Raw genomic sequence first — 26,918 nt, 5'->3', positions numbered from 1 at the left:
TCAGAAGTCATGGTTCTCCTCTGAAGAAGAGTAAACTGTTCTTTGCATTTATGATTGTCCAGTCATGTCAATTGGAGAAATTAAGTATCCTAAGGTTACACTTAAGAGCAACAGTAGAGAGAATTAGGAAACGGATGATCAGATGGGTGAACCGACAGCAATACTGCAGGTCATGTATTAGACAATGGCAATGAAACAATGAAACAAAAGTGCAGTCATAAGATCATCTTCTTCTTTCGGCTTTTCCCGGTTAGAGGTGGCTACAGCAGATCACCTGTCCGTTCATGATTGGCAGTGGAGTTTTTATGGTGTTGAATTGCCAGCCCAGCGCCCAACCTTCCACAGAAGGCACACACATGCACGCACTCACGCCTAGCTAGTCAAATCCACCTACAGCATTGTCTTTAGGATGTGGGAGGAAACCGGAGCACCTGGAGGAAACCCATGCGACCACAGGGACGACATGCAGACTCCGCACAGAACACACCGCAGCCAAGGATCGAACTGGAAAACCTTTTGCTGTGAGGCGGCAATGCTAACCGCTGCACCATCATGGCCGCCCATTAAAGTGCACTCACAAGATGATGTTCTCAATTTACTGGACAATCTATGTTCCCATGTTAACCTATGGTCATAAGTTTTAGAAAATGATCCAAAGGTTGAGATCAGGGACACAAGCTTTAAAAATTACATTCCTCTGAGGGGTTGACAGATCCACTCTCCTAGACTGCATGAGTATGACAGCAATCCAAGAGGATCCTGGGGTACAGTCGCTATTTCAGGAGCTTGATAGAAGTCAGATGAGGTGGTTTATTCACCTACTGAAGATGCTACTTGGCCATTGCCCATGGCAGGCACACTACACACAGCTCTCAAGGAGGCCTTGGAACAAACCAAGGAAACGGTGGAGAAATTGTTTCTCTCAGTTGGCCTAGGAATACACATGGTTCCCAAAGGTTAAGCCAGGAGATCATGCTAGGGGTAGGGAAGTCTGGGCTGTAGTCTGGAGATAATACTGAAAAATTAAGGAGAGTGTTTATAAACTAGATTCTGCAACTAATTTCATGATAATTATAGCAGTTTCAGTTAAGCCCTTTCTAGGTATTTGTTATGAAGGACCAAAAAGTACAGTTGTGTACACTTACCATAAATGTAGATGATCGAGTGTATTCGCTGTTGCAGTCATCACTTGTGGGTTATCCCTGCTGGGTAGCCCTCAGTCGGTCCAAATACCAGAATCAAGTTTTTCCCCTATGCCAGCTGCTCTCCTTTATACCACTGATGACCTGACATCAGTCCACAGGTGACAGTAGCCAGCGCAGGGGAAAAACCTGACTCTGGTATTCTGGCCGATCGAGGGCTACCCAGCAGGGATAACCCACAAGTGATGACTGCAACAGTGAATTACATCAGTTCTTCTTGCCCTGACCTGTAGGAGCCCAGTGAAGGGAATGTTTTAAAGAGGCCCTGGTGGCCCAAGGCCACAAGAATGACAGTTAATCTCCAAAAAGGATAAGATTAAGGGGGAAGGTGAGTGGGAAAATAGGACTGCAACAGTGAATTCACTCCAACATCTACATTTATGGTAAGTGTACACAACTATACTATGTTCTTTGTGTTTCACTATTGTAGTCATCACTTGTGGGAGGATTCCCAAAGCTGAGGAAGGGGAGGATGGAAGTATGAAATTCCTAGGACTGAGCTAACATGAATTGCAGGACTGCAGAGCCAAAGCCTGCCCGAGTACTGGAAAACAGAGACAGGTGGTAGTGTTTTGTGAAGGTGTGGACCGAGGTCCAAGTGGCAGCTTCCAGGATGTCCCTGGTGGGTACTCCTCTAAGGAAGGCAGTAGAAGTAGAGGTTGCCCTAGTGGAATGGGATCTGATAGATTTAGGGGGGAGCTTTTCCATGAAAAGTGTAACAGAATTGTATGCAGTGAGAAATCCATTTTGAAATTGTCTGTTTGGAGATAGGCTACCTCTCTTTCCCTGGGGCAAAGCCAACCAACAGTTGATCCATCTTCTCCATCTTCCTAATGGCTTTGTTCTGTCCAGGTAGTATCGTAACTGTCTGTGCACATCCAGTGTGTGCAGAATTCTCTCCCCCCCTATTCTGAGGGTTTGGAAAAAAGGTGGGGAGATGTATAGCCCGGTTTAGGGTCACATCTGATACTACTTTTGGCATAAATGAGGGATTAGTCCTGAGAGACACCCTGTCTGCATGGAAGATAATGAAGGGTTCAGTGGCCATGCGTGCTTGGAGTTCTGACACCCTCATAGCTGAAGTAATAGCCAAAAGGAAGACAGTCTTCCAGGAAAGGTGCTTTAGGTCTTCTGATGCAGCTGGTTCGAAGGGAGGTAATGTCAGTTTTTCTAAGACATAGTTCAGGTCCCAGGCTGGAGTGGGTACCCTTCTAGGGGGCCTAATGTTAGATACACCTCTAAGGAATTGTCTAATCAAAGGGTGAGAGAAGACAGGCTGTTCAGTATGAAAGTGTGCTGAAATGACAGAGGTGTGGAAATTAATGGAGGAGAAGTACAGACCCTTGTTAAGTAGCTCTGCTAGGTAGTCCAGAATAAGTAGGAGGGATGGCTGGGAGCTGCTGTGACCTTATGATAGGCACCAGGAGTTAAATCTTTTCCATTTCTCTGAGTAAGATTTCCTGGTGCTGGGCCTTCTAGCTTCCTTAATAATGTCTAGGACCTGCTGGCTCAACTGTGGGTTATCTCCGGTCTCTGGGGGAATAAGCCATGCAGAAAGCTTTAGAGTGTGCAGGTTTCAATGCAGAATCTCCCCTCTAGCTTGTGTCAAGAGATCTGCAGTTAAAGGCAGGGGCCTGTGAGGCTCCTTGGTCAGGCTGAGCAGCAAGGGGTACCAATGTTGCGTGGGCCAAGCCAGTGCTATAAGGATGGCTTTTGGTACTTCCCGCCTTATTTTGAGCAGTACCCTTGGGAGTAAGGGCAGGCAGGGAGAAACGCATAAATGAAGAGATTGGTCCACTGAAATGAGACAGCATCCACTTTCTAAGCTAGGGGGTGGAACTCCCTGGTGCAGAATTTGAGCAGCTGACTGTTGTTTTGTGAGGCGAAGAGGTCCACCTTTGGTGTCCTCCAGGCCTGGGTGATTTGGAGGAATGTCCCCTTTTGGAGTTTCCACTTGTGGGGGTCTAAGTAGTTTCTGCTTAGATGGTCTGCTAGGGTGTTGTTTTCTCCTGGGATGTACTGGGCTATCAGGTGTAGGCCCATGGAGGAGGCTGTCTACTAAAGGCTCATGGCTAGCCGGCAGAGAGGGTAGGAGTGTTTCCCCCCTGCTTGTTGATGTACCACATGACTGTGGTATTGTCTGTTATTATGAGTAGGACTCCTGGTTTTAGGTGGTCTTGGAAGGATGTGACAGGCTTGACAACCACCATCATTTCCTTTAGGTTGATGTGCCAGTGAAGGCGCCTGAGGTCCCAACATACTTGGGTGCACCGGGTGTCCAGATGAGCACCCCAAGCTAGTTCTGAGGCATCTGTGGTGATAGTCTGGCCTTGTGGTAGGTATGAGAAGGGAAGGCCCTTGTTCAGAGTGCAGGCTTCTATCCACCAAAGAAACTTGTTTCTTATACATGGAATGAGGGGGAGAGTAGTCTCCAGAGACTGACAGTGTTGGCACCAAAGGTTCTTTAGGTACCACTGGAGTTTCCTCATGTGCAGCCTGACCAGGAGAATCATCACAATGCAGGATGCCATGTAACCCAGCACTTGCAGAATTTTCCTTGCTGTGAGTTTTTTTTCTTAGAGCTAACTGGGAAAAGTAATGTGGCAGAAAACATTGTTTTTCGGGTGAGAGGAAGGCTTGCTTGGGAGGCTGTGTCCAGGAGTGTGCCCAAGAAGGTGATCTGCCTGGAGGGGTTTAGGTTTGATTTTTTCCTGTTGATAGTGAACCCTAGAGAGGTTAGGCTTGTTTGTACAAAGAGTAGGTCCTGCAGTAACTTCTCTTTGTTGTCTGCCTGGATTAGGCAGGCGTCCAGATAAGGGTAAATCTGGATGTTTTGCTGTCTGCAGAAGACACCACTGGGGCCAGGCATTTTGTGAAGACCCTGGGAGCCACAGATAAGCCAAAGGGTAGTGCAGAGAACTGAAAGTGTTGTGAACCTGCTCTGAAGCATAGGTATTTTCTGCAGGACTCCCTTATGGCTTTATGAAGGTAGGCATCCTTTAGGCCTAGAGTGGCTAGCCATGCATTTTTTCCCAGTATTGGTAAAAGTTTTTGAAGAGTTAGCATTTTGAATTTTGGGACCTCTAGGAAGATGTTTAGAGTGGGCAGATTGTGAATGGGTTGCCAAGTGCCTTCTTTTCTTGGCACTAGGAACAGTCTGGAATAAAAACCTTTTCCTGCTTGCTCCTGTGTCACAGGGCTCCACTGCCCCTTGAGAATGGAGTACGTGCACTTGTTTTAATGCTTCTGCCCACTGATTTGGAGGTAGATTTGGGTAACCTGTTATGGTTGGGACTTGCTGGAAGGTAAATTTGTAGCCCTGAAAAATGATTTTTAGTACCCATTGGTCTTTTGTTACAAACAGCCAATTCTGTTTGTAAAGGGATAGCTTTCCTCCTAACCTCTGATGGGAGGGGGAGTGGGAGTCACTGCGTCTCTGCTGTGGCAGTGGTGGAGGTCCACTGCTTAGTTCTTCACTGGCCTTGGTTCTGTGGTCTAACTGGTCTGTCCTTGTGAGGCCTCCCTTGAACCTGTCTGTTGGGAGCTGGGAAAGACCAGTGCTTAGAAGGAAAGTTTCTGCTGAGTCTGGGAGGTTGAACCTGGAGGAAGTCTTTTACTGTTTGCATAGATTTAGCTTTATCCTCCATATTTTTAATGACCTTCTCTGCTTTTGATCCAAACAGGTGGTCTTCATCCAGGGGGGCATCGCGTAGTTTTGATTTTACAAGTTCAGGCAGTCACTGTTCCTTTAGCCATGCGTGCCTCCTAATGACTGAACCTGCCGCAGCGGCCCTACTAGAGGCTTCTAGGGCATCAAATCCACAGTGCAGGGATTGTTTAGCTACTTGAGAAGTAGAGTGCAGAAGATCTGCTAACTCTTTGGAAGTATTAGTGTCTGGTAAAGATGAAATGCTTTGTTTCATAAGTTCCAAGGTGTGCTGCTGATATTTTAGCATGTGGAACTGGCAGTTAAGAGCTCTAACAGCTAAGGTTGTGGAGGTATATACTTTCTTACCCCATCTGTCCAGAGCTCTTTAGTCCTTATCAGCAGGAACTGGATTTTAAAATGAGCTAGCCTTGGCCTCTTTGGGCCCCTAAGTGATGACCTCGGTTTGCTGCAGGGTTTCTAAACAAGTACTTATGTGAATCAGGCACCCTGTAGTACCTGTCAGGTTTTCTAGGAGCAGGGGGAAGGGCATCAGGGATAAGCATAGATTAATTGAAAACATCATCCACCATGTCCAGAATAGGAAGGATGGCCAAGGGTCTGTGCTGAGGAAGATCTAGAAACTCTCTTAGTCTTTTCTTAGACTGAGGATAATCTTGGGATTCCCAGTGAAAATGCTCTCTGAGAGTGTGCATGGTTTCCCCAAATGAAAGATCCTGGGGGGGACGGGGGGGCAGAAGGAATGTATTCCTCTACATCAGAATGCTCAAAGGAGGTGAGAGATTGCTGTTCCTCATTTGAATCAAAGTAGTCTGAAATTTCAGAATCCGGCTCTGTGTGAACTTCAGGGGAAATATCCATTTTTCTTTCAGAAGGAGTGATTTGGCTACCCCTTATGAAAGTGATGAGATCCTCCGCCATTTTCAGTAACTGTGTCTGAGGTGGTGGAGTGGGAGTAAGATGGTGACTATAGACTGTTTTCTTTGGTGTGGTCTTGCTTTTAGACTGTAGTAAATCCATTTGTCGTTGGGATGCAGAAGTCGGAGGTGAAGACGTTGGTTTTTGCCTTGAATTGGTTGTGTGAAGAACATCCTCGGAAGCCGGTTCCTGCACAGCAGCTCCGGACCCAACCGATGCGGAGACAACCGAGGGATCAGATGATGATTAAGCATTCCCTGGTGGCATACGGGACTCAAAAAGGGTCTCTGTAGAGGCTTGCGAAGGAAACGAGTCGGGCATCAGGGGCTGCAAAGGCGGCTCACTGTATTCCTGAGAACTGATGACTTGTTTCTGGGGCGGGTCGTTAGAAGGCTTAAGTTTGTGTCGTCTGCCCTTCTTTATCTTTTCGTTTTTGGGAATATCCAGAGACTGCTGACTGATGGATGCCATTTTGTAATGTGAGGAACTACTTCTGAAATGCCTGGCTACAAATTTGGCTCTATGGTGAATAGACCTTGAATTGAAAAGTGTGCAGAACCGACAACGGGGGCCATCGTTGTCTGGGCCTAGACAAGTAACGCACAAGGTATGGACGTCTTGGTGTGGTATTTGTTTTCCACAGCGGAGACAATTATTGACTTTTTTGGACATTGGATAGTGCAAGAAAAAAATCCCTAATGGGGTACTTAACTTTAGTAATTTTCAGTTTCATCTTCAACTCTAGCAACAACCGACCAGCGCACATGTAAACTGCTTTTGCTTCGGGCTCTACAGCAACAAAGATTGATGTAAAGGTGCCGGCTGCTCTTCTTTATACCACTGATGTCCTGACGTCAGTCTACAGGCAATAGCAGCCGGCGCAGGGGAAAATCTTGACTCTGGTATTCGGGCCGACCGAGGGCTACTCTGCAGGGATAATCCACAAGTGATGACTGCAACAGTAAAACATGAAGAACATCTGTTTGGGCATGATGAACTTGGTTACCACAAATGGGTGTTGCAGTTGTGCTGTTTGCAAGTAATTTAAGTGAAGCATGTTCAGTATAATACAGATATGAATTATGTGAAGTTCGTGTTGTGAACAGATGAACCTGAAGGTCTAACAAATTCTTGAAATAAGCAAAGGTATCACCATGAGTTGCTGCACACAGGGATGAAGCCCTAGTTAAGATACAGACAAGCCAAGGTTGACTGGTGGCTTGGGCAGTGGAACAGCTAGGCACTGATGGGTTGGAGTGAGAAGCTTAAGCTGGCTTGATCATCTCTGGGAAAGAGAAAAGGTTGCCCAAGTCAGACAAATTACTCCAGTGTAAGCAGAAGCTTGCACAGCAATAATGGCTATCTATAGGACCTGGGGACATAGGTTTGGCATGCCAAGCCAGTGACAGTAGCCCTCATATGCCTAGAGCACTCAATTGTGATATTGTGATACAGGTGGTCAGAGCAGATGGCTGCTTGCATGATGGTCAACAAAATGGAGCATAAACATACACACACACGCTCGCGCGCATGCCACACACATACACACACACACACACACACACACACACACACACACACACACACACACACACACACACATACATACATACATATATATATATATATATACACACACACACACACACACACACACACACAAATGGACATGTAAGCAAGCTATGATATTCCCAACCTGGGAAACCTTCAACGTATTTTTCTCCTAATGTCTATAAAATATAGAATTGTAATCTTACTTAACGCATTATCTTACAAAACATTCAATGATACATACCCCCCCCCCCCAAAAGCAAACTGACTGAAAGAAAACAACTGTAGTCATTATGAATCAATGATGAATCGTTAAGACAGGCCCCCCTTTGAATATAACACTACAAAAAGCGCTCTATCTAAACTTGCACCTACATACTAGAACAAACTACGCCAAGATATAAGGAATATCAGTGACATAAAAATCATTCAAAAGCTAATTAAATTTCATCTAGAAAACATAAACAAATGCAAATACTTTAGAGATGGTGCCTAGGTACTCCAGTCTGCACTGATGTAAATTACTGATTGAAGTTTCACTTGAAAAAGCAAATAGCATATTTTAGAAGTATTCGGTAACATAAGTAAGACTACATCAACAGCAAATGTTTACTACAGCTAGAAAATGTTTATCATGTTTATTTCCTATGATCTGTTATACATCTAAATTAGTTGCCTTTTTTCTTTGTTACAGCTACTTCCATGTTCACCACTATTCAGTAAAGAACAGTGTTGGCTTTCCAACACATACCCCCATAGAAACTATGGTACTAGGAGACGTTAATATTGACTGGAACAATTGTTCCTCTGAGTCTCCCACCACCCATATAAACCTTCACGGTTATACCCAACTTGTATCCTCACCCACCAGAATAAATAAATCCAACTACAAAGGCAGTATCATGGACTAGATTCTTATCAACAACAATCACCCAAACCTGTATAACACGGGTGCCCTCCCAGATGATATAAGTGACCACCTACTCACTTACATCATTAAGCATAAAGTAGATAATCACCACCAAGTTCTATATAAATCTATCAGAAACAATAAGAACTTTAACTCCACTGACTTTCAGAATGAACTCAGGGCATGAAATTGGGCCATATTTAAAAAACTTCCACTAGATGATGCTGTAGCCTACTTTAATTCTAAATTCCCACACTCCTATCCGCACCCTCAGTGCCAAAACTAAGACCGCCCCCTGGCTCTCTAAAGTAACCAAAACCAAAATCATAGCAAGAAATAAAGCATGGGACAAATGGCGGACTTCCAAAGACCCATTTGACCATATTAAATTCCGACAACTAAGGAATGACACCAGGAAAGCCACACTGTTAGACAAAAAAAAACTTCTATCAACACCTTCAGCAAAAACACCAGAACAAACCTCAAAAATTTTGGGCAGGCATAAACAAACTGCTCCACCCTGGCCAAACCTCTACCTCCACCCCCTCAACTTGCGACCTTAAAACTCCAGAGGAAACTTCTAACATCATTAACAATGTTTTACCAAAACCAGCAAGCAAAACAAAAACAAAAACAAAACCGCCAGGTAAAGCACTCTCATTAAAGTCCAATATGCAAAAAGAAAATGAAGAGTGCACCATGTGTCGCCAGGTCAATGAAAGCTCAAGAAGTCTCCTTGTAAAACCAATAATCCACGTTTATTGTAAAAACACGAACACAGAAACTGCAGAGATATAAGCGCTTTCGCGTTGCATATCAACGCTTCATCAGATATAAATGCAGTAGAAATCACCCCTCCCTTTATACAAAAAACCACATGACATCACTACAATCATTTAAACAATTAAAACAATAAAGCACATTTAAAAGGGTAAAACTTAATGCTTAAGACTCCTGGATGCTAAAAAGGGTTTGATGGACAAAACCAATCAATCACTAGCTAGCCAACTACCCCCCACCAGCTCCTTTCAAAACTCATCCACGACCACTACCCCACTCCCTTTCACTTTCCAACCTGTATCTACATCCACCATCCAATCTCTAATTAACAAACTAAAGCCCACTACCCTGGCAGCTGATCTCCTCCCGAGTTGTGTTGTTATAAAGATCGTTTTTCTGCTCAACGTTGGTGATGTTCATTGGAATTATTATCGCAGCGTTTGTGTTCAGCTGATCTCCTCCCACCAGAATATTTACAAAAAGGGGCAGATGCCATTGCATACCCTGTCTCGATCATAATAAACCGCACCTTGACTGAAGCCACTATCCCCTCTCTCTGGAAGGTTTCCCATGTCATTCCCCTTCATAAAGGAGGGAATTCTTTAGTCCTCTCAAACTTCCGACCAATAGCCATACTATCACCATTGGCCAAAATTATGGAAAAGTGTATCCATAACCAATTAATGCACTGTCTCACCCAAAATAAACTACTGGCCAACTCTCAGCATGGTTTTAGGCCACACCACAGCACCACATCAGCCCTCCTATCCTTCTCTAACTCTATCAACATCGACTGAAACAATAACAAACTTACCTCATATCTCTTCCTAGATCTCACTAAGGCCTTTGATATGGTCAATCACCAACTGCTTCTACATACCCTGTAGGAACTGTCACTGAATAGTAGCTCTATTAAATGGTTCTAACCTTACCTGTCTGATAGACAACAAGCAGTTTTATGGCAGAATACCCTATCCACACGTCTACCCATTACTCTAGGAGTCCCCCAAGGTTCCATACTAGGACCACTACTCTTCTCAGTCTTTATCAATGACTACCCACCATCACTCCCAAGGCCACCTGCATCCAATACGCGGATGACTCTACTTTAATATATACCACCTCCTCAACTGAGCTTAAGACCCCAACCCAGAATACTTTCAATGATGTAGAAAAATGGTTTGAAAACCGTCAGCTTCTATTAAATCCCAACAAAACTAAACAGCTCATCTTTTTCCCCACCTGCAAATCCTCCTCACTATTCTTTACTATAAGTTCCAACAATGGCACAATTATATCCCCAGATACTCACACAAAACTCCTGGGCGTCACATTCGATAACCTCCTAAAATATGATATCCAAGTCAATCAAACCATCAAATCTATCAACAAAAAACTGGTCTCCCTATACAGGATCAAACCCTTCCTCACTCCTTTTACAAGAATCGCTATCGCTCTGTCCCACCTACTTTCTACCCTCCTCTATGCCTCCCCCTCTTCACTAACCTGAACCAAGCCACCCTTACCAAACTTGCTAGTTGTTACAACCATACTGCTAGATTTGCTACAGATGCTACCTCTAGAACCCACCATTGTATCAACCTAACTCAACTAGGATGGCTGGAGTGGCTCAGCCTTCTCCGATACAACCAACTTGTAATAACCCACAAAATACTATATCAACCCGAAAAAAACACCAGCAATAAATAAGATCATCAAACAATGCAGCAACCTAAGGTCACTACGCTCTGCTGACAAATTGCTGGTACAAACAACTAAGAGCATAAATTTGGCTGGGGACTCTCTATTCTCCAACTCAGTAGCAAAACTTGTAATATGCTATCTGCCATACATACTCATCAGTCCTCCTTAACCCAGTTCAAAAAAACTACACTTCCAACAGCATTGGCAATGTCCCTTCTTAAACCCCGACTAATCACCACCCGCTGTTCCTGCAAACTCTCCCTAAGCATTTCAATCATATTCTCTAATAAGTGTATGAATTCGTGATGGGACTTAGCCCATAACTGCGTGTATTATTGTCTGAAACTGAAGCCGCATGTAGCCCTACTGAAAACTGATTATTATACTTATCTCCAAATGTTTCTATTGTTCCTAATGTATTTGTACTCTGCTTTCTGGAGTTTTTCTCCCCGGGCCTCCACCGAAAATGGACATACATCCAGTCAGACTTTCCCGGTAAACAAATGTAAAATAAAATAAATAAATAAATTGTACAGTGATGCCAAGTTTTAAAACAAGCTACACTTCTCTGAATTATATGAATGTACTTCTATGTAACTGCAAACGTTAATGTCTATCATCTGTATGTTTACCAAACTGTGCTTGTAAACTTAACACTTTTGTAAATGACTAACTAATAAACAGTCAAGAAAACAAACCAAGAAATATATAAACGGTCACAGTGCAGAAAACCAAGGCACGAACTTGCGTATAATAACTCTTATTTATTTGAAGCCCTTTTCGTGTGCTCCATGAACACACTTCATCAGAAAACTTGATAATGTTAACTACTCAAGTTTATATAATCATATCAATTAAAATTTCAAATAAAACCCGCCTTTCTTTTACTTAAAGGTATAGACACATGACAGTACGGACTCAAAAATAAAAGCTAATGTCAATCACATCGCTATGCTTATATTCAAACTAAAACTCCACAATGCACTACCTAGGAATAATTGCACATCCACATGTAAAAATATATGTACTTTTGTAAATGACTGTTTACTAAGCCTGGGTTTGTGGCTGAAAAGGGTTATTCCACCAGTTGACTTACCTGGTTTAACAATGTAAAAATAGAACATAAACAACTTATGTGTATTGTACCAGACCATCCAGAGTAACTGTTACAGTAATCTAAATGCCAGCAAAGGATTCAGGCAAGACAGCGGCTATCTCCCACATTATGACTCTATTAGAAGCATAGATCATCATTGTGAGAATCTTGCCAATTCAGAAAATAAGCTGTAATTCAAACAAAACAAAGGTAATTCCTACAGTCGCTTTTACAACTTTACATACATATATATTTCAGGGGACTTTCATCTCTCCCTCACAACACCTATGTCAGTTATGTATGCATACATGAACTTTTAAGATCATTACAACATGGAGTAGGGGGGAAATGGACATAAATACCAGAACCATGGATTTTGTATATGTCTCCCCTACATTCACTCTTTTAGTTCTGCTATTCTGAAGAAAATAATTATGATGCTCAGAATTTCAAAAGGCACCACAAATTACTCTATACAAACAGCTCTTACCATTAACCATACATGAACTTTCAAGAACAGCAAGAATGGGAAAGGGAATTTCTTACAAAACAAGTCTTCAAAAAATTATGTATTTTTGATGCTGGCCAGCATATTTACCTTCCTTTATTATTTCTGCAAGTAAATATTTGGATAAATGTACACATTACTTTTCACCTCTAGAAAAAGACAACTCAAAACACTAAAGACCACAAAAACAGAACTGGAGTGTGATCCCATTAATCTTTTTTAAAACACCTTTATTAAATCATCACTTAAGACATAGGCAAATATACATTAATAGAAAAGAAAACAGACTTTGTTAACCTTCTCCCATTTATATACACCACATATATTTTCTTTATCATCAGCCTAACATTATATAAATTGCTCAGCTGTTGCCTTCTCCTTAAACCTCACTCCTCCTCCTGAACATTATTCTGCATGCATTGTTCCCACAACTCCCATTTCATCTTCATCAGAATCATCATCAACACTCTTTTTCCCATTTTCTATATGGGGTGTGGTGCTGTGTCAGTTGTCACCATCTCTCTATTCAAGTCCACTCTCCTGCCTTCTTCTACACTTATGTCAGACTGTTTCAGGTCTTCTCTCACACAATCCATCCACCCCTTTGCTGGATGTCCATGTTTCCTCCTGTCTATACTAAATCATCTTCATCAGATTGTCTTCTGCTTTTCTGCACATGTACCCAAACCACTGTAATCTGCTCTCTTGGAACTTTTCTACAAGTGGAGCTAGTTTAGCTTCTTCTCTTATGTCCTCATTTCTTCGTCTGTCCCAGTGTGCATCCTATCACTTCATCTCCATTGCCTCTAACTTCCTCAACTGCTCTGTCTTTATGGACCAGGTTTCCATGCCATACAGCAGTACTGGTTGCACCACTGTTTTTTGGGTTCCTATTATATAATCGAAAACGCAATCCTTCGAATGCGTCTCGATCGAACTTGAAAGCACAAAACAGCGAAACGTCATATAAGCGATTTCTTTCCCTGGGAAAGAAATCACTTGAACGTTTCTGTTACTTTGCCATTTTCGTCACTGTAGTGCGATCTTGGAGTTGGTATATTTAAGTAGGGGTAGTGTGTGGGGGCAAAGCCCCCCCACTTTATGTAATGTTTTGAAGTTTTTATTTTATTTTATTTTTTTTGTGGAACAGCAATTTTTTTCCCTGGGAAAAAAATCGCTGTTCCGACTGTTTGGGACTGTAAGCTTTCCCATACATGGGGTCGATAAATCAGCATTTGCTTTTTTAAGCATTCGCTGACTTAATATAGACCCTGTTTTTTATACCTTACCTTTTCAGATTCTTTGGCCTTCTCTGTTGTACACTACACCTGACACACTGTGCCGGTTGGCTGCAGCTCCTCTGATCCTAGCTTTGACCTCCTCATTCAGACTTCCTTTCTTCGCAACCACCCCTCCCAATACCTGAAGCTGTTAACCTGTTCCACTATTTTCCCTTAAATCTCAATTCTCAGCTTCTTCTGAACTCCACCATTTGCTATCATTACAACTGCTTATCTGTACTCAGTTTCACCCCATGTGTCTCAGTTTTGCATTCTATTCCCCTATCCTTTGCTGAAGTTCTTGACACATCATCTGTATAGAGCAGCTTTGTTTATCTGTCCCCTCTGACCTGTCTGCTAATGAAGTCCATCACCAGTACAAACAGCAATGAACTCAGAGATGAATCCTAGTGCACGCCCACCCCCACAAGGAACCTCTATGTAAGACCAAATAGTCAGTACTCGAGTCACTGGGTCCTTGTAGATAGCTTGCACTAATTATACCAATGTTTCTGGGATTTCGAACCACTGCAAGACTGACAAAGTCAGCTTTCTTGGGACCTTGTCATATGCTTTCTCCAAGTCTAGGAATGTCCAGTTGTATTCTGTCCTCATCTCTAGCTTCTTCTCAACTGTCTGTCTCATTGCAAACATCAGATCGATTGTGATATATCCTGATCGGAATAGGAACTGCTTATCTCCCATCTTACTTTCTAATCCTCTGTATATTTTTTTATAAATCACCCTCTCCAAAATATTCATGCAATGTGACAGGAGTTTGATATCTCTGTACTGCCTTTTGTTCCTGAACACTGGCACTAACATGCCCTAGTATACACCTTTTTCTCTACACTGCTTTGAATACCCTCAGGAGCCATTTTTCTCCTGCTCTTCTTACTTCTTCTATGAGGGGCTCCTCCTCCTCTTACCTCATTGTAGGCAGTGTCTAGGGCAGTACAGCTTCTGAGGGGGTTTCTTCATTCAGAAGTTGTTGGAAGTATTCCTTCCATCTGCCTTTGATATCCTGTGGACTGGTGAATGGGTTGTTGAAGAGTGTCTCACTATACTTTTTTATCTTTCTTTGCCTTGCAGCCTGATATAGTTTCTCTGTACTTCTAATCTTGGTCCGTCATATCTCCAAAAAACTAAATAACACAGAGGCAGCAGGAACAGAAAACTTATCCAAATGGATTCACGTACTTTATTCACAAAAATAATACATATTAAGAGCTTTCGACACTAAGACTTCATGAGAACTAACTTCCACTCTACCACTTCTCTTGTCTATAGCACATTAATTACCTATTAATTAAAATAAATTAACATCACTAGACATTTTTAAAAAGACGACACCAAAATGTTCCACACACAATTGTTTAACAGCAGTTTTAACAGCCATTACGTGTATATTCTTTGTATGTAAATATAATGTATAACATATTATATGTTTACAGACTTAAATAAAAACAATCACATTACACTTCAAGTTGCTGCAACTTTAAAACAGATAAAATAGAACTGTCATTAAGTCCTGCTGGGTTCCTAGCATTTAACAATAATTGCCACTTTCATTCACATTTATTCAAGTGCTCCTCTATAATAATGCCCGTTTCATCACTTTGCACTTGTTCCAGAATAAAGAATTTGAACACGAGTGGGAAACAAAACTAAATGCCTATACAAGACATTAGTATTCTTAGCCATCTTAACATCTCTCAAATGCTCATAATTCCTCTCTTTTATCTTTCTACAATACTCTTTTCTATCTCCTACTTTTTCTTCCACTTCCTCTTTCTTTTGATGAAGTCATCTGCATCCCACCACCAGCTCTCCTTATGGACTTTATTTCCATACCTGGTTCGGCTATTCATCTGTTCTGTAGTCCTCAAACATGTTGTTTTGAGGAGTTGCCATTCTTCCTCAACTCCACTTACTTCCTCTTCTTAAAGAGCAAGAGCCCTGAGTAATTCCTTGAACTGTTGTGCTTTCTTTCCATGCAACTTCCAGGTCTTCATCCTGATCTCTGTTGACTTCAGAGCCTTCTCTGACTACTACTTGCAGATGATTGTGGCAACTAGTGGATACAGGCACTGGACAACACAAGAGGTGAAGTAATTGGCTTCTACAACACTAGGAATAGTGACTCGAATTAAGAGTATACTTAGAAAAAGGAGGGGTTGGGGTCTCCATTATGGCCAACAGACTGCAGACATATATGACACAGCACAGTGCCCACTTCACTTCACCTCACAGTTAAAATACAAGTGCAAGAAGAAATCAAATCAAGTCACTCTGCAACAGTGGAAATCCTAAAATTAAGGTAACATAAAGGCTTTTTTATTCCCACATTGGAAATTATTCTCCCAAAAGATAAGAAATCAGTGCTTTCTTACCTTTACATTTCTGGAGCATATTTCTGGGACAAGCTCCATTTGCTTTTACAGGGAAGTAGTGTGCAGGAAGCATATCACCTACATATATTATGGGAATGTCACAAACTCCAGCTCTTTTGGAATGGAATCCTCACAAACCTTAACTTATTAGCGGCAGTTTACATTGCAGTTGTATACTGTAATAATCTCCTGTACAAACCTACCATATGCCCAAGGTTAGAGATAAATATCACTTATGATTACTTTACAGGTCATAAGAAAACTAGTCAACATAAAACAGAGGCTTACATGGCTACAGTGCTGGAAATGGTTAAGTCCTGGAACAAAAAATGGAATTAATGAATCAAGTACCACTTACAAACTAACCTGGGCTACATGGATGTGCAACTTTTTTTTTTCCAGGTTTATGAACTTATAACTTGAAAACTCCCACAAGCTTTAATGACCTTTATACTAAACACCTAGCAATATACATGTCCCTTAATTCACAGAAAAAGGGTCTGTCATAATTTTGATAAGGTTATATTTGTTCAATGGAGGGAAAAAGAAAACACTAGCTAAAATAAAGACTTGACTCATAATTTAGGAAATGTAGGCTAAAACTAGTTAACTTTCACCTCACATAAGTAGATTATAAATGACTCTCACTCAGCAACGTGCATAGGTTTCCCAGGCCTAACCTGCACATTATATCCTCCACATGTACTCAGAAACACCAGTACTTTGCATTTAGGTATTATGCTACCATACCTCTCATATGTCTTTTTTTTCTTTGCTGTAATCGTACAATGTCACATTTGAAGACAGCAAGGCACACATTTACTTACCCTAACAGTTCGGAAATTGGCAGCATCATCAACTCCATTTACTTGTGCACAGTCCAAACTTAGGTAGTTGTATTTGCTGAAATCTTTCTCAAGCTTGAGTTGACCTATAAATTATAGTTAAAACACTAAGTAAACATCTACCAGTTAGCAACTTGAAATGTCAATGCAATATCATACAAAACTAACTAGAAGGTTTTGCTTCTTTCATGGTTTTCACACATGGGCATTTTACATTATTCCTTGAATCTAATTCTGCACCAGAACAATTCTATGTTCTAATTAAAACAAATGCATATGTCTCAAGCTGTCACAACAGTATGCAACACAGAATGAAATCTGAATGTGTTTGCATAACATGAGAGTTCGTGTGTACTGTAACTTCAGTCTGCTTCCCCTACAGATGAACTCATAATTAGTAAACTACAATTACAACTTCAGATTTGTGAAACTCTACATGCTAACCTTGAATTTTCATTTATAAAGTAGCCATCAGAGTTGTGCATGTGTAGAACTGGCTGTGGAAGTGTGGAGATTACAGGGCACCTCTCTAAGCTATATATCATTCGTTTAGTGGAAAGTCAGAGGCTTCTTCAGTATGTTTTTGCCAAAAGGCCCAAAAATAAACGTTTTAAATTAAACTAGGCATTTTAATTTACATCCTTTTGTAAGCAGAAGTGCAAGATCATATCCTTCTAATTTATTTTCTTCTGCTTTAGGAACAACTTTGGATTCTTAATTTTCTCTTTGCATCAACAGGGTCACTTGTTGCCAGTGTTGAGCACTGAACCCTAAATTTCTGCTGCAATTTTCTGGTCCATACCTTTCAGGCTTAGAATGCTTTATCAATTCCCTATGGGGACTCTGTGTTGGACAGAACATTTTTTGACACAACATAGCCAGTGATGCAGGTTAAAGGCTAACTGGGCTACAGTCATTACTTTCTGGCACAGAAAGACATGTCTAGCTAGTGAAAGATGGCACCACAGGAAGCTTATTTATATATCAATTCAAATATCCACTTATTGATTTATTTTACATTTATCAGTAGAGTTCCAGAGATTCAGCTCAATATAGCTAATAAGCTCATTGGACCCTCACAATCCTGAAAAGTTTATTATTTCTTTATAAAGCCCACAGAGAGGGCATTACCAACGGCACTTTACAAATGGCGTCTGCATTTTCTTGTGTTTGCTATTCTATGGTTTTGTAGTTTTAAGGGGTGTGCTTGTCTCTTGTTTAGTTTTAGTGGAAAATTTCATATACTTTTATAAATATCTGAATAATGGTCAATGAACAGGCTTATCTAATCAGTAGCTTGTGTCTGAGTTCTGGTTGATCTGAAGCAGTGACATTCTGCTTTGCATATTCTTAAATGGAACACACATTTTAAAAACAACATTAAACTGTGATAATAAGCACTACACTAAAATATCAGAACTGTATTTTCTCTGACTGGAGTTGTGATCAGATTTGCGGGAGAGAGCAGAATGGAAGTGTGGCATTTTGGACCAACTGCACTTTACAGCAACAGAAAAGTAAGGTATCGTGAAATAATTCCAAAAAACAACACCTGCCACTGATGTGCTTTTCTGACTGGTCTGAAGTTGTGCCATTCAGCTTTGCAATTTATGAGGCAGAGCACACCATTTTAATAGCACAGGAGTTCTCAGTAATATTGATAGATACTATACTGATACTATAGTACCTGAACTGTACTTTTCTAACTAGAGCTGTGACACTGGGGGAAGGGTAAATCTGGGAGTTGTGGCATTCTGCGTTTGCATTTTATAGAAACATACAGTATTAAAAAAACATGGTCAAAGTGTTAAACACACTGTTAGCAATGTAGCACTACCAAGTAGAGCTGTGAGATAAAACAAAATATAGTGCATAAAATAAATACCTAATACATTGTTAAGACAAAATAAACTGAAGTGATGAGCGTAATGTTTGCCCTAGCTGTGAAACCTTGAAGCAGATATAAAAAGTCACAGATGTCATCAAAGAGTTAACAGTTTTGACAGCAGTTCTGACTGATGTTAAGCCAACATGGCGGGGGAAAAGAGATCAGAATTACTGAAAATAGGGTTGCCACATTTTCAGATGTCCAAAGTGGGACTTTTTTATGGAAACGTGTACTTTTGCAAGTGTAAAAGAATAGACTTTACTTTAGTGCCAAAATAAGCTCACTTTTATAGAATTTGAGTTGTCTCTGTTGTTCCATATTATAAGATGTTTCAAATGCAAAATAATTGTTTTTAGGAACTATTAAAGGAAAATTATGAAAAAAAACTTTTATTTAAAGTTTCACAGGTACAGTGGATATAAAAAGTGTACACACCCCTGTTAAATGCCAGGTTTTTGTGATATAAAAATGAGACCATAATAAATCATTTCAAAACTTTTCCCACCTTTAATGTGACCTATAACCTGTACAATTCAATTAAAAAACAAACAAATCTGTTAGGGGAAAAATATAAAAAATAAAAAATGTACAATAAGCTGGTTGCATAAGTATGCACACCTTTAAACTAATACTTTGTTGAAGCACCTTTTGATTTAATTACAGCATTCTGTCTTCTCGGGTACACACCTGCCATCAATTAAAGAAACTCTGATTAACCCCAAGTAAAGTTCAGCTGTCATAGTAGGATTTTCCAGACATTTACTCAGTTGCCTGCTATGGCACAGCCACGGTTTACAGAGAGTTTACAAAGCATCAAAGGGATCTCATTGTTGAAAAGGTATCAGTCAGGAGAAGAGTACAAAAAAATTTTCACAGCATTGGATATACCATGGAACACAGTGAAGACGGTCATCAAAAAGTGGAGAAAAAAATGGGACAACAGTGATGTTGCAAAGAACTGGACGTCCCTCCAAAACTGATGAAAAGACAAGATGAATACTGGTCAGGGAGGCTGCCACGAGACCTACAGCAACACTTAAGGAGCTGCAGGAATTTCTGGCAAGTACTGGTTGTGTACTACATGTGACAACAATCTCCTGTATTCCATATGTCTGTTCTATGGGGTAGGGTTACAAGGTGGAAGCCTTTTCTTACATAGAAAAACATCCAGGCCCAACTAAAATTTGCAAAACAATACATCAAGTCTCCCAAAAGCATGTGGGAAAATATGTTATGGTCTGATGACACCAAGGTTGAACTTTTTGGCCACAATTCCAAAAGGTACATTTAATACCTTAACTATTATACTCACCCCAACCTTTAAAAAGTGTGTAAGCACTGACAGTTCAGAGGTAGCCATTTTAGATTTATCATTAAATATAAGGCTAAATGCCTGAAAGGCCATTTTAAAGCCAGCCAATAACCTGAGATTAGAATCAAACTCTGTACCTTGTGTCTATGAGGTGAAGGCTTTGACCATTATGCCAATCCCCCCCCCCCCTTTGGGATGTGCCACTTTTCATGTTTTTCTTTCAAGACGCAACTGTCCAGTTAGGGACTTAAGGTCACATTTAGCTGCTGGTTCAAAGGGGGAATTAATTAATGCTTGCAGTACCAAGTTCAGACCCCATGGTGCAGTAGGGTCTTTAAATGGTGGTCTCAAAAGAAGAGCGCCTCTCAAGAAAGATTTGCAAAGTTTGGAAGAGACCACAGAAGAACCTTCAAATCCAATATGAAAATCAGATATTGCTGCTCATTAAAACTTTATGGCAGAGGATATTGCCTATTCTTTAAACAGCAAAGCTAAAAACTTGAGTATGTTATGTATCGGAGCTCAAAATGGCTCAACATGATTTTGTTGTTACCAGTAAACAAATCTTTCCATTGACTTGTACAGAGTTTTCGTGTTGAAGGTTTGTGGGAAAATAGAAGGATATAGCAGACATGGGAAGACAGCATTGGTTGTCTGGCTATTACCGGAATTGAAGTAAATAGGCTGCATGTTTGAGGTTTGAGAAATGCGGCTGAATCATACCTGTCTGCTGTGTCAGGAGGTCTAGAATCAAATCCAGAATCCAAGGTTGGTAAAGAAGTTGAGGCCATAGGAAGGGAAACCAAATCTGTCAAGGCCAGAAAGTGCAATGAGGATGATTTTGTGCAGAAATTCCGGAATTAAGGGAATCAGTGGGTAGACATGAGGCCAGTCATGAAGAAGGGCATCCCTCAGTGATTTCCCCTGTGGGAGAATTAGGGTAAGTAGCTGTTGCATTTGTTGTTTAGGAGAGAAGCAAAAAGATTGCAGCAAGATTGGCCTCCTCAACGATAAACTATTTTTGTCACTTTCTTGTTGAGAGACCACTCATGAGGTAAAAGAATGGACAGGCTCAATCGGTCTCTATCACATTGGACTTTCCTGGAATGTGCGTTGCTATGAGAAAGCGGATGAATGAGATCATCGCTCACTGCCACACTCGGAGTGCTTCTAAGCACAAGAGTATGATTTGCTCCCATCTTGTTTGTTGATGTACCAAACTACTGACATATAGTCCATTTGATTTGAATAGCAAATGTCCCTGAAGGGAGGGCATTCAAGAGGGTTTGCAACACTAACAGCATTGCTCTCATGTCTAGGACATTTATATGCAAATTGGCCTCTTCTGGGGACCAAGTGCCTTGGACTGTGTTACCCAGAAATGTCCCATCACCCTAAGTGGGAAGCATCCGTAGTCACTGTGGCCTTAGGTTGACAGAGAATGAAAAGACAACCTTGTACAAGCTGATCTGATTGAATCCACCACCTGAGATCTCTCTTGCATGCCTGAGATTCTTATCTGTGCTGACATGTGTTGGTGAAGAATAGACCACTGTGTTGCTAACATCCAGTGAAGAATCCCCGTGTATTACCTGGCTAGAGGTACTAAGGTTATTGCCGCTGACATTGATCCTACAGCCTGAAGGACCAATTAGGCTGAGATCTTGGTACTGTAAATTATTCTTATGACCTGCAATCTGATCACCCATACTTTTGCGAGAGGAAAAGAAGTTATAACTAACTTCGTGTTGAAAACTGCTCCTATAAATTCTTAATTATGAGTTGGTTGTGAGACTTGTCATAATTTATGGTTATCCCCAGATGAGAGCAAATCTGGAGTACCTGACTTCTTGTCCTTATTAACAGATGCCTGGTCAGGGCGGTAATGAGCCAGTTGTCTAGATATGAAAACACCTGGAATCCCTGCAGTCTCAAGTGAACTGCTAATAATGCCATGCATTTGGTAAACACCCTGGGGCTGTGATGAAGCCAAAGGTCAGAGCTCTAAACTGGTAGTGACTGGCTCCCAGCTGGAAGCATAAACACCTTCTGGATTGTCTGTTTATCTTTAAATGATAGTACGCATCCTGAAGGTCTAATGAGTACATCCAGTTGTTCTTGCCCAGAAAAGGGGGAATGGACTGTTCAGTGACCATCTGAAACTTTATGTGTAGAACTGACTTGTTTAAGTTGCTGAGATCTAAAACTGATCTCCTGTCCCCTGTTTTCTTTAGCACTAAAAAGAATCTTGAGTAAGTTCCAGATTCTATCTGGTCTGATGGGACCTCTTGGATGACTCTTTTTCTAGCAGCTTTTGTATTTGCACTGCTGCTTCCTTTCTATGACTGGGTGGAACACTGAGAATTTTTCATAGAGTTAGGGGTTGAAGGGAAAAGCATATTATGTAACCTCTGGAAATAATCCTCTACACCCAAGTATTTTTTTATGTCTAGTCAAGCTCTCAGGTGCAGGAATAGTTGACCTGTGATTGCCTCCAGAGATGGACATTCGGGCTTCCTTTCAGGAGCACTGGTAGGGTCTGGCAGAATCTCTGGACCCCTGGTTTTGATAGCCTCTTCTGCCACAGGGGCATCGTTGTCCATTTTAGCTCCCCCCTCTTCCCTTAGGGAAATTTTCTCCATGTGTGTCCTGGAAAGGACCCTGGGACTTCCTGAACCACATTTTCTGACCACCTAGTTGATTCCTAGAAAAAGGATCACTGAGAAGTCGAAAAATGTATACCCACTGCAAAGAGGGTGTTTCCATCCTTCTCACACCTGGATAATGTATCCTTCATGTTTGGGCCAAACAATGATCTGTCGTCAAATGGAACACTGACGAACAAGGACTTATAAGGCTCCACAAAACCACATAAGTGCATCCAGGCATGCTTCCTAATGGATATGCCTGAACCCGCTGCCCTTGAGGCCTCTTAGGTTGCATGCAAAATAAGCCTCATACATGAATTTGAGATAGATTGAAGGGTAACCAACTGAGAAGCCACAAACGATTGGGTCTCAGCAGAAATGGTCCCTGAAAGGGAAGTTAAATGTTCTTTGATAAAATCCCTTTGCAGGCTAGTAAAATGTGCCAAATAGTTCAGTGACCTGTCCATCGCCCTAGACTTCCTGTTAGGGGGATGAACAGAGGAAGTCTGTTTGGCAAGTTCATTGTTGGTGTCCTCTGCCTTGACCATGGCATCCACAGCACCCCTTTATCCCAAAATTCCTTCCCTGTAGGTGGAGCTAGAATCCTATCTGAACTTTTGGGTACTAGTTCAACTGCATCTGGCTCTTTCCATGCCCACTGAGAGACCAGATCAATAAGCATGTTGGTAACCCAGGAAGTAGATGGGCCAGCTCGAAAGGCCTCCAGAAATACTGACTCCTCATGGGAAGTGCTGTTGGGGTCCAAGCACCTCTTTGTTTCAGGATCTTAAAGGTGTCTCCAAATGAAATGTTTTCTGAAGGTGATTGTGGGGACCCCTCACTGAAATCCATATCCTCAGTGATTGACTCTTTTGAAGAGTCTAAGTGCCTCCAATTGCACTTTCTCTTCCTAGGGACTTCCTCAGTGGGATGTTACAGGGAAGTGTCAGAACAGACTATAAAACCCTGCTGGGTAGACTGGAGGTCTCAAGCTGGCTATCTCTGTGGAGTTGAATGATGAGGCTCCAAGTGCAGAGGCATCAGAGCAGAAAACACACACTTTACAACCTCAAAGGTAGACTGCCCCAGGGGAAAGAGAAGACCTTGGTGCCGAGAAGGCAGGCTTCTGGACCTCTGTCTCCTCCTACCCTGAGAGCAATTTCCCTGAGAAGGAAGTCAGAGCTGAGCTGTCCAATACCAAAGCACCAAGGTGAGAGATGTTTCCAAGACCTCTGGAGTCAATCCCAGCTCCTCAGATCAAACAAGGAAGATTTAGCTCCAAGAGTCCTCCAGATCCGAAGATGTCAAAACCGTGGCACTCAGAGTTAGCTTTGGATCCAAAGACTGGGTTATCTTCAGATCCAAGCCAGATGGAGCAAAAAGACTTGGATCCAGGGATTATGAAGCAACCAAAGGGATCAGAGAAGGAGTCTGAAGTGGAAGGACAAGCCTCCTGACCTGAAGCGGTAGGAGCCGGTAACACACCCATCTGGATCTGCACCAAGAGAAACTTCCTCATCATCCCATCCATGTCTTCTTCAGTCAAACTTCTGGAGGAGCAAGAAGAGCCCAGGGAAGGAGATTTAGTACGGCGCCTTTCCATAAATAGAGGTAGGAGCTGGAAGGAACTGGATCCACAGATGGAGAATAACAGGTCCTAGGCAATACGACAGGATCTGACACAGATGGCTCCAAGGATTTTTTGGTTGGCTCCAAGGGCGTTGAATCCATAGACCTCTTTTTCCTTCAGATCCCAAGAGGAAGAGGTTTGAGACCTCCTCAAATCCAATTCCTGGACAACTCCAAGGATGGAGTAGAGGAAGTAGAAGCACAGGGAGATTTTAACTCCTTGTGCTTAAGTTTGGGGGAATGAGCCCCTGAAATAGCTTCTCCAAAAGAGGAAGACAACAAACCTTTTTAGTATCAGTTTGTTCTTTCTGTCTACTAAAGCACGGAGGATTAAATTTGTGGCAGATCAAACAGTCTTTTTGCAGGTGCTACAGACAAACAAACACAAAGACTGTGGGCATTTGAAACAGGCAACTTGTGCCCACATTCTGGACACTTTTAGAAGCTGGAAGAGCCCTTCTCAGCCATTCTTCAACAAAAAGGAATAAAGCAGATAGAAAAGTTTTTTGGTAGGTTAAAAAGAAGGAAAAAAGGGGTATTCCCAACAATAGTAAAAAGGAATACAGTAACGTGTAAAGAAAAGAAGAGATATTTATTTATTTATTTTACATTTGTTGACCTGGAGAGTCCGACTGGATACAGATCCATTTTCAGCAGAGGCCCGGGGAGAAAAGCTCCAAAAGGAAAACAAATAATTTACGGAAATCAAACAAATCAAATAAAAAACAATTCAAATAAACAAATCAAACAAATTAAACAAATCAAATAAAAACAATTTAAATAAACAAATCAAACAAATTAAACAAGTCAAATCAAACAAAAAAAACGTTACATTTGCTCAAGGATTTCAAGTTAGTGATTATAATCAATACATAAACTTACATAAGGTTACAGAAACACAACAAATTCTAAGCAAGCCTCATTAAGTTTCTAAGAGTAACACCTTTAATCGCCTCATAGTTATGTAAATATTGTGTTAAATAAGGAGTTGTAGCTATTAAGCAAGAATGACATAGTTGTCTTTGTGCATGGAATGGGCAGCTTTATTTAGATATTAATATTCTACTGTGTGTTTTTGTTAGCATGTAGATTAATATTATGCTGTAGAACCTACTGTATAGTATTGTGCTTTTTGGTAATAGGAACTATCCTGGGGAGAAGCATGGGCATAGCCAGTTATCTATGTAGTGGGTTTTCAGGAGATGTTTAAACTGACAGGTAGATACAGTGGAAGTTAACTGGCCTGGTAGTGAGTTCCAAGTTCTAGCAATGGTGTAGGTGAATAGAGATTTCCTGGCGTTATTGTTATGTTTAATGACCTTTATGAGGTTCTGGTTACTGGATCTTAAAGGTTTTGTGGGCATGTGGGACTGAAGTATCCCCTGAAGGGCAGGGGTGTTTTCAGGAAGATAATGGAGTTTATGAGCTGTTGAAAGTTGGCTGAGTAGCAGTAGATGAGGGAGCTCGAGCCATTTGAGTTGCTTTAAGGCAAGACAATGGCGGGATCTGTATGAGGCTTCTGCTGTAAATTTGGAAATTTTGTTGCAACAAGATTCCATTTTCTTTAGGTCTGTTTGGCGTAGGTTAGTCAGGACAGGGGAGCCGTAGAGAAGGATGGGCAGGAGATGAGTCCTCGCTATGGTTGCCTTGGTTTGTTTGGTCAGATATTGCTTATTCCTATAGTGGAGTCCTAGTTTTTTTATGTACCTTTTTGATAGTTTCGGCTATGTGGATATCAAATTTTAGATTATTGTTGATTTCAATACCTAATAGCTATGTGTGAGAAGTGAGGGTGATTTGGATGTTGTCTTTTGACTTGATGGTGAAATTATTATTTAGTGGAGGGGATCGACCAGGACTAAAAATCAATAGATTGTTTTTTTGGGGATTAAGAATCAGTTTAATGTTAGTGAACCAGGTTTCAGCAAGACTAAAACTGTTCTGGGTCAAGGTTTGTAGCTCTTTTAGGTTGGGGGCAGTGCAAACAAAGGTTGTGTCATCTGCATATTGTACAACAGTGGCATTGACTGAGGAAGAAGAGTTGTGATTGGTAAATAGTGAAAAGAGCATTGGGCCTAGGATAGACCCTTGTGGCACTCCTACGCTCACTGGGAGTAGGGGGGACAATTGGCCTTGCCAGAGGACAGCTTGTTGCCGTTCTGATAAGAAGGTTGTACACCAGTCAATGGAGGAGGAGCATAGGTTTAGGTGTGACAGAGTTTTGAGAAGAAGGCTGTGGTTAACCATGTCAAAAGCTTTTCCCAGGTCTAAGAATATGGAAGATACAAATAGTCCCTTATTTCTATAGTTGTTGACTGTATCAGAGAAAGATAATAGTGCTGTAGTGGTGCTATGGGAGGGTCTAAAGCCATGCTGGGTACTGGAAAGTAAATTATTTTGATGGAGATACTGGAGTAATTGGGAGTGCACAACACTTTCTAATATTTTGGATAGTGGTGATAGGATTGCTATAGGTCAATAGCTGGTGAGTTCTAAGGCGTCACCTCCTTTGTGTAGGGGAATAATGTGAGATGTTTTCCACAGGGTGGGAACATTACTTTCTGCAAATGATCTATTTAAGAGTACG

General features: G+C 41.4%; 1 protein-coding gene across 4 annotated transcripts in view; it reads right to left on the bottom strand.

The window, feature by feature from the left end:
• The window catches only part of MYO1B (myosin IB), a 2,891,345-nt gene that overhangs the window by 1,153,449 nt on the left and 1,710,978 nt on the right, over window positions 1-26,918 (bottom strand). For all 4 annotated transcript variants that reach the window (XM_044075201.1, XM_044075202.1, XM_044075203.1 and 1 more), the window contains exon 9: window positions 16,837-16,940. In XM_044075201.1, the coding sequence (XP_043931136.1) occupies window positions 16,837-16,940 (104 nt within the window). The remainder of the gene's footprint in view (window positions 1-16,836; window positions 16,941-26,918) is intronic.

The sequence above is a fragment of the Protopterus annectens genome, chromosome 6.part0, assembly GCF_019279795.1.
Source record: "Protopterus annectens isolate FY-2018-M chromosome 6.part0, PAN1.0, whole genome shotgun sequence".
In the NCBI taxonomy this organism is placed as follows: domain Eukaryota; kingdom Metazoa; phylum Chordata; order Ceratodontiformes; family Protopteridae; genus Protopterus; species Protopterus annectens.
Note: the sequence above shows the minus strand (reverse complement) of the source record. Positions and strands in the feature narration are given on the sequence as shown.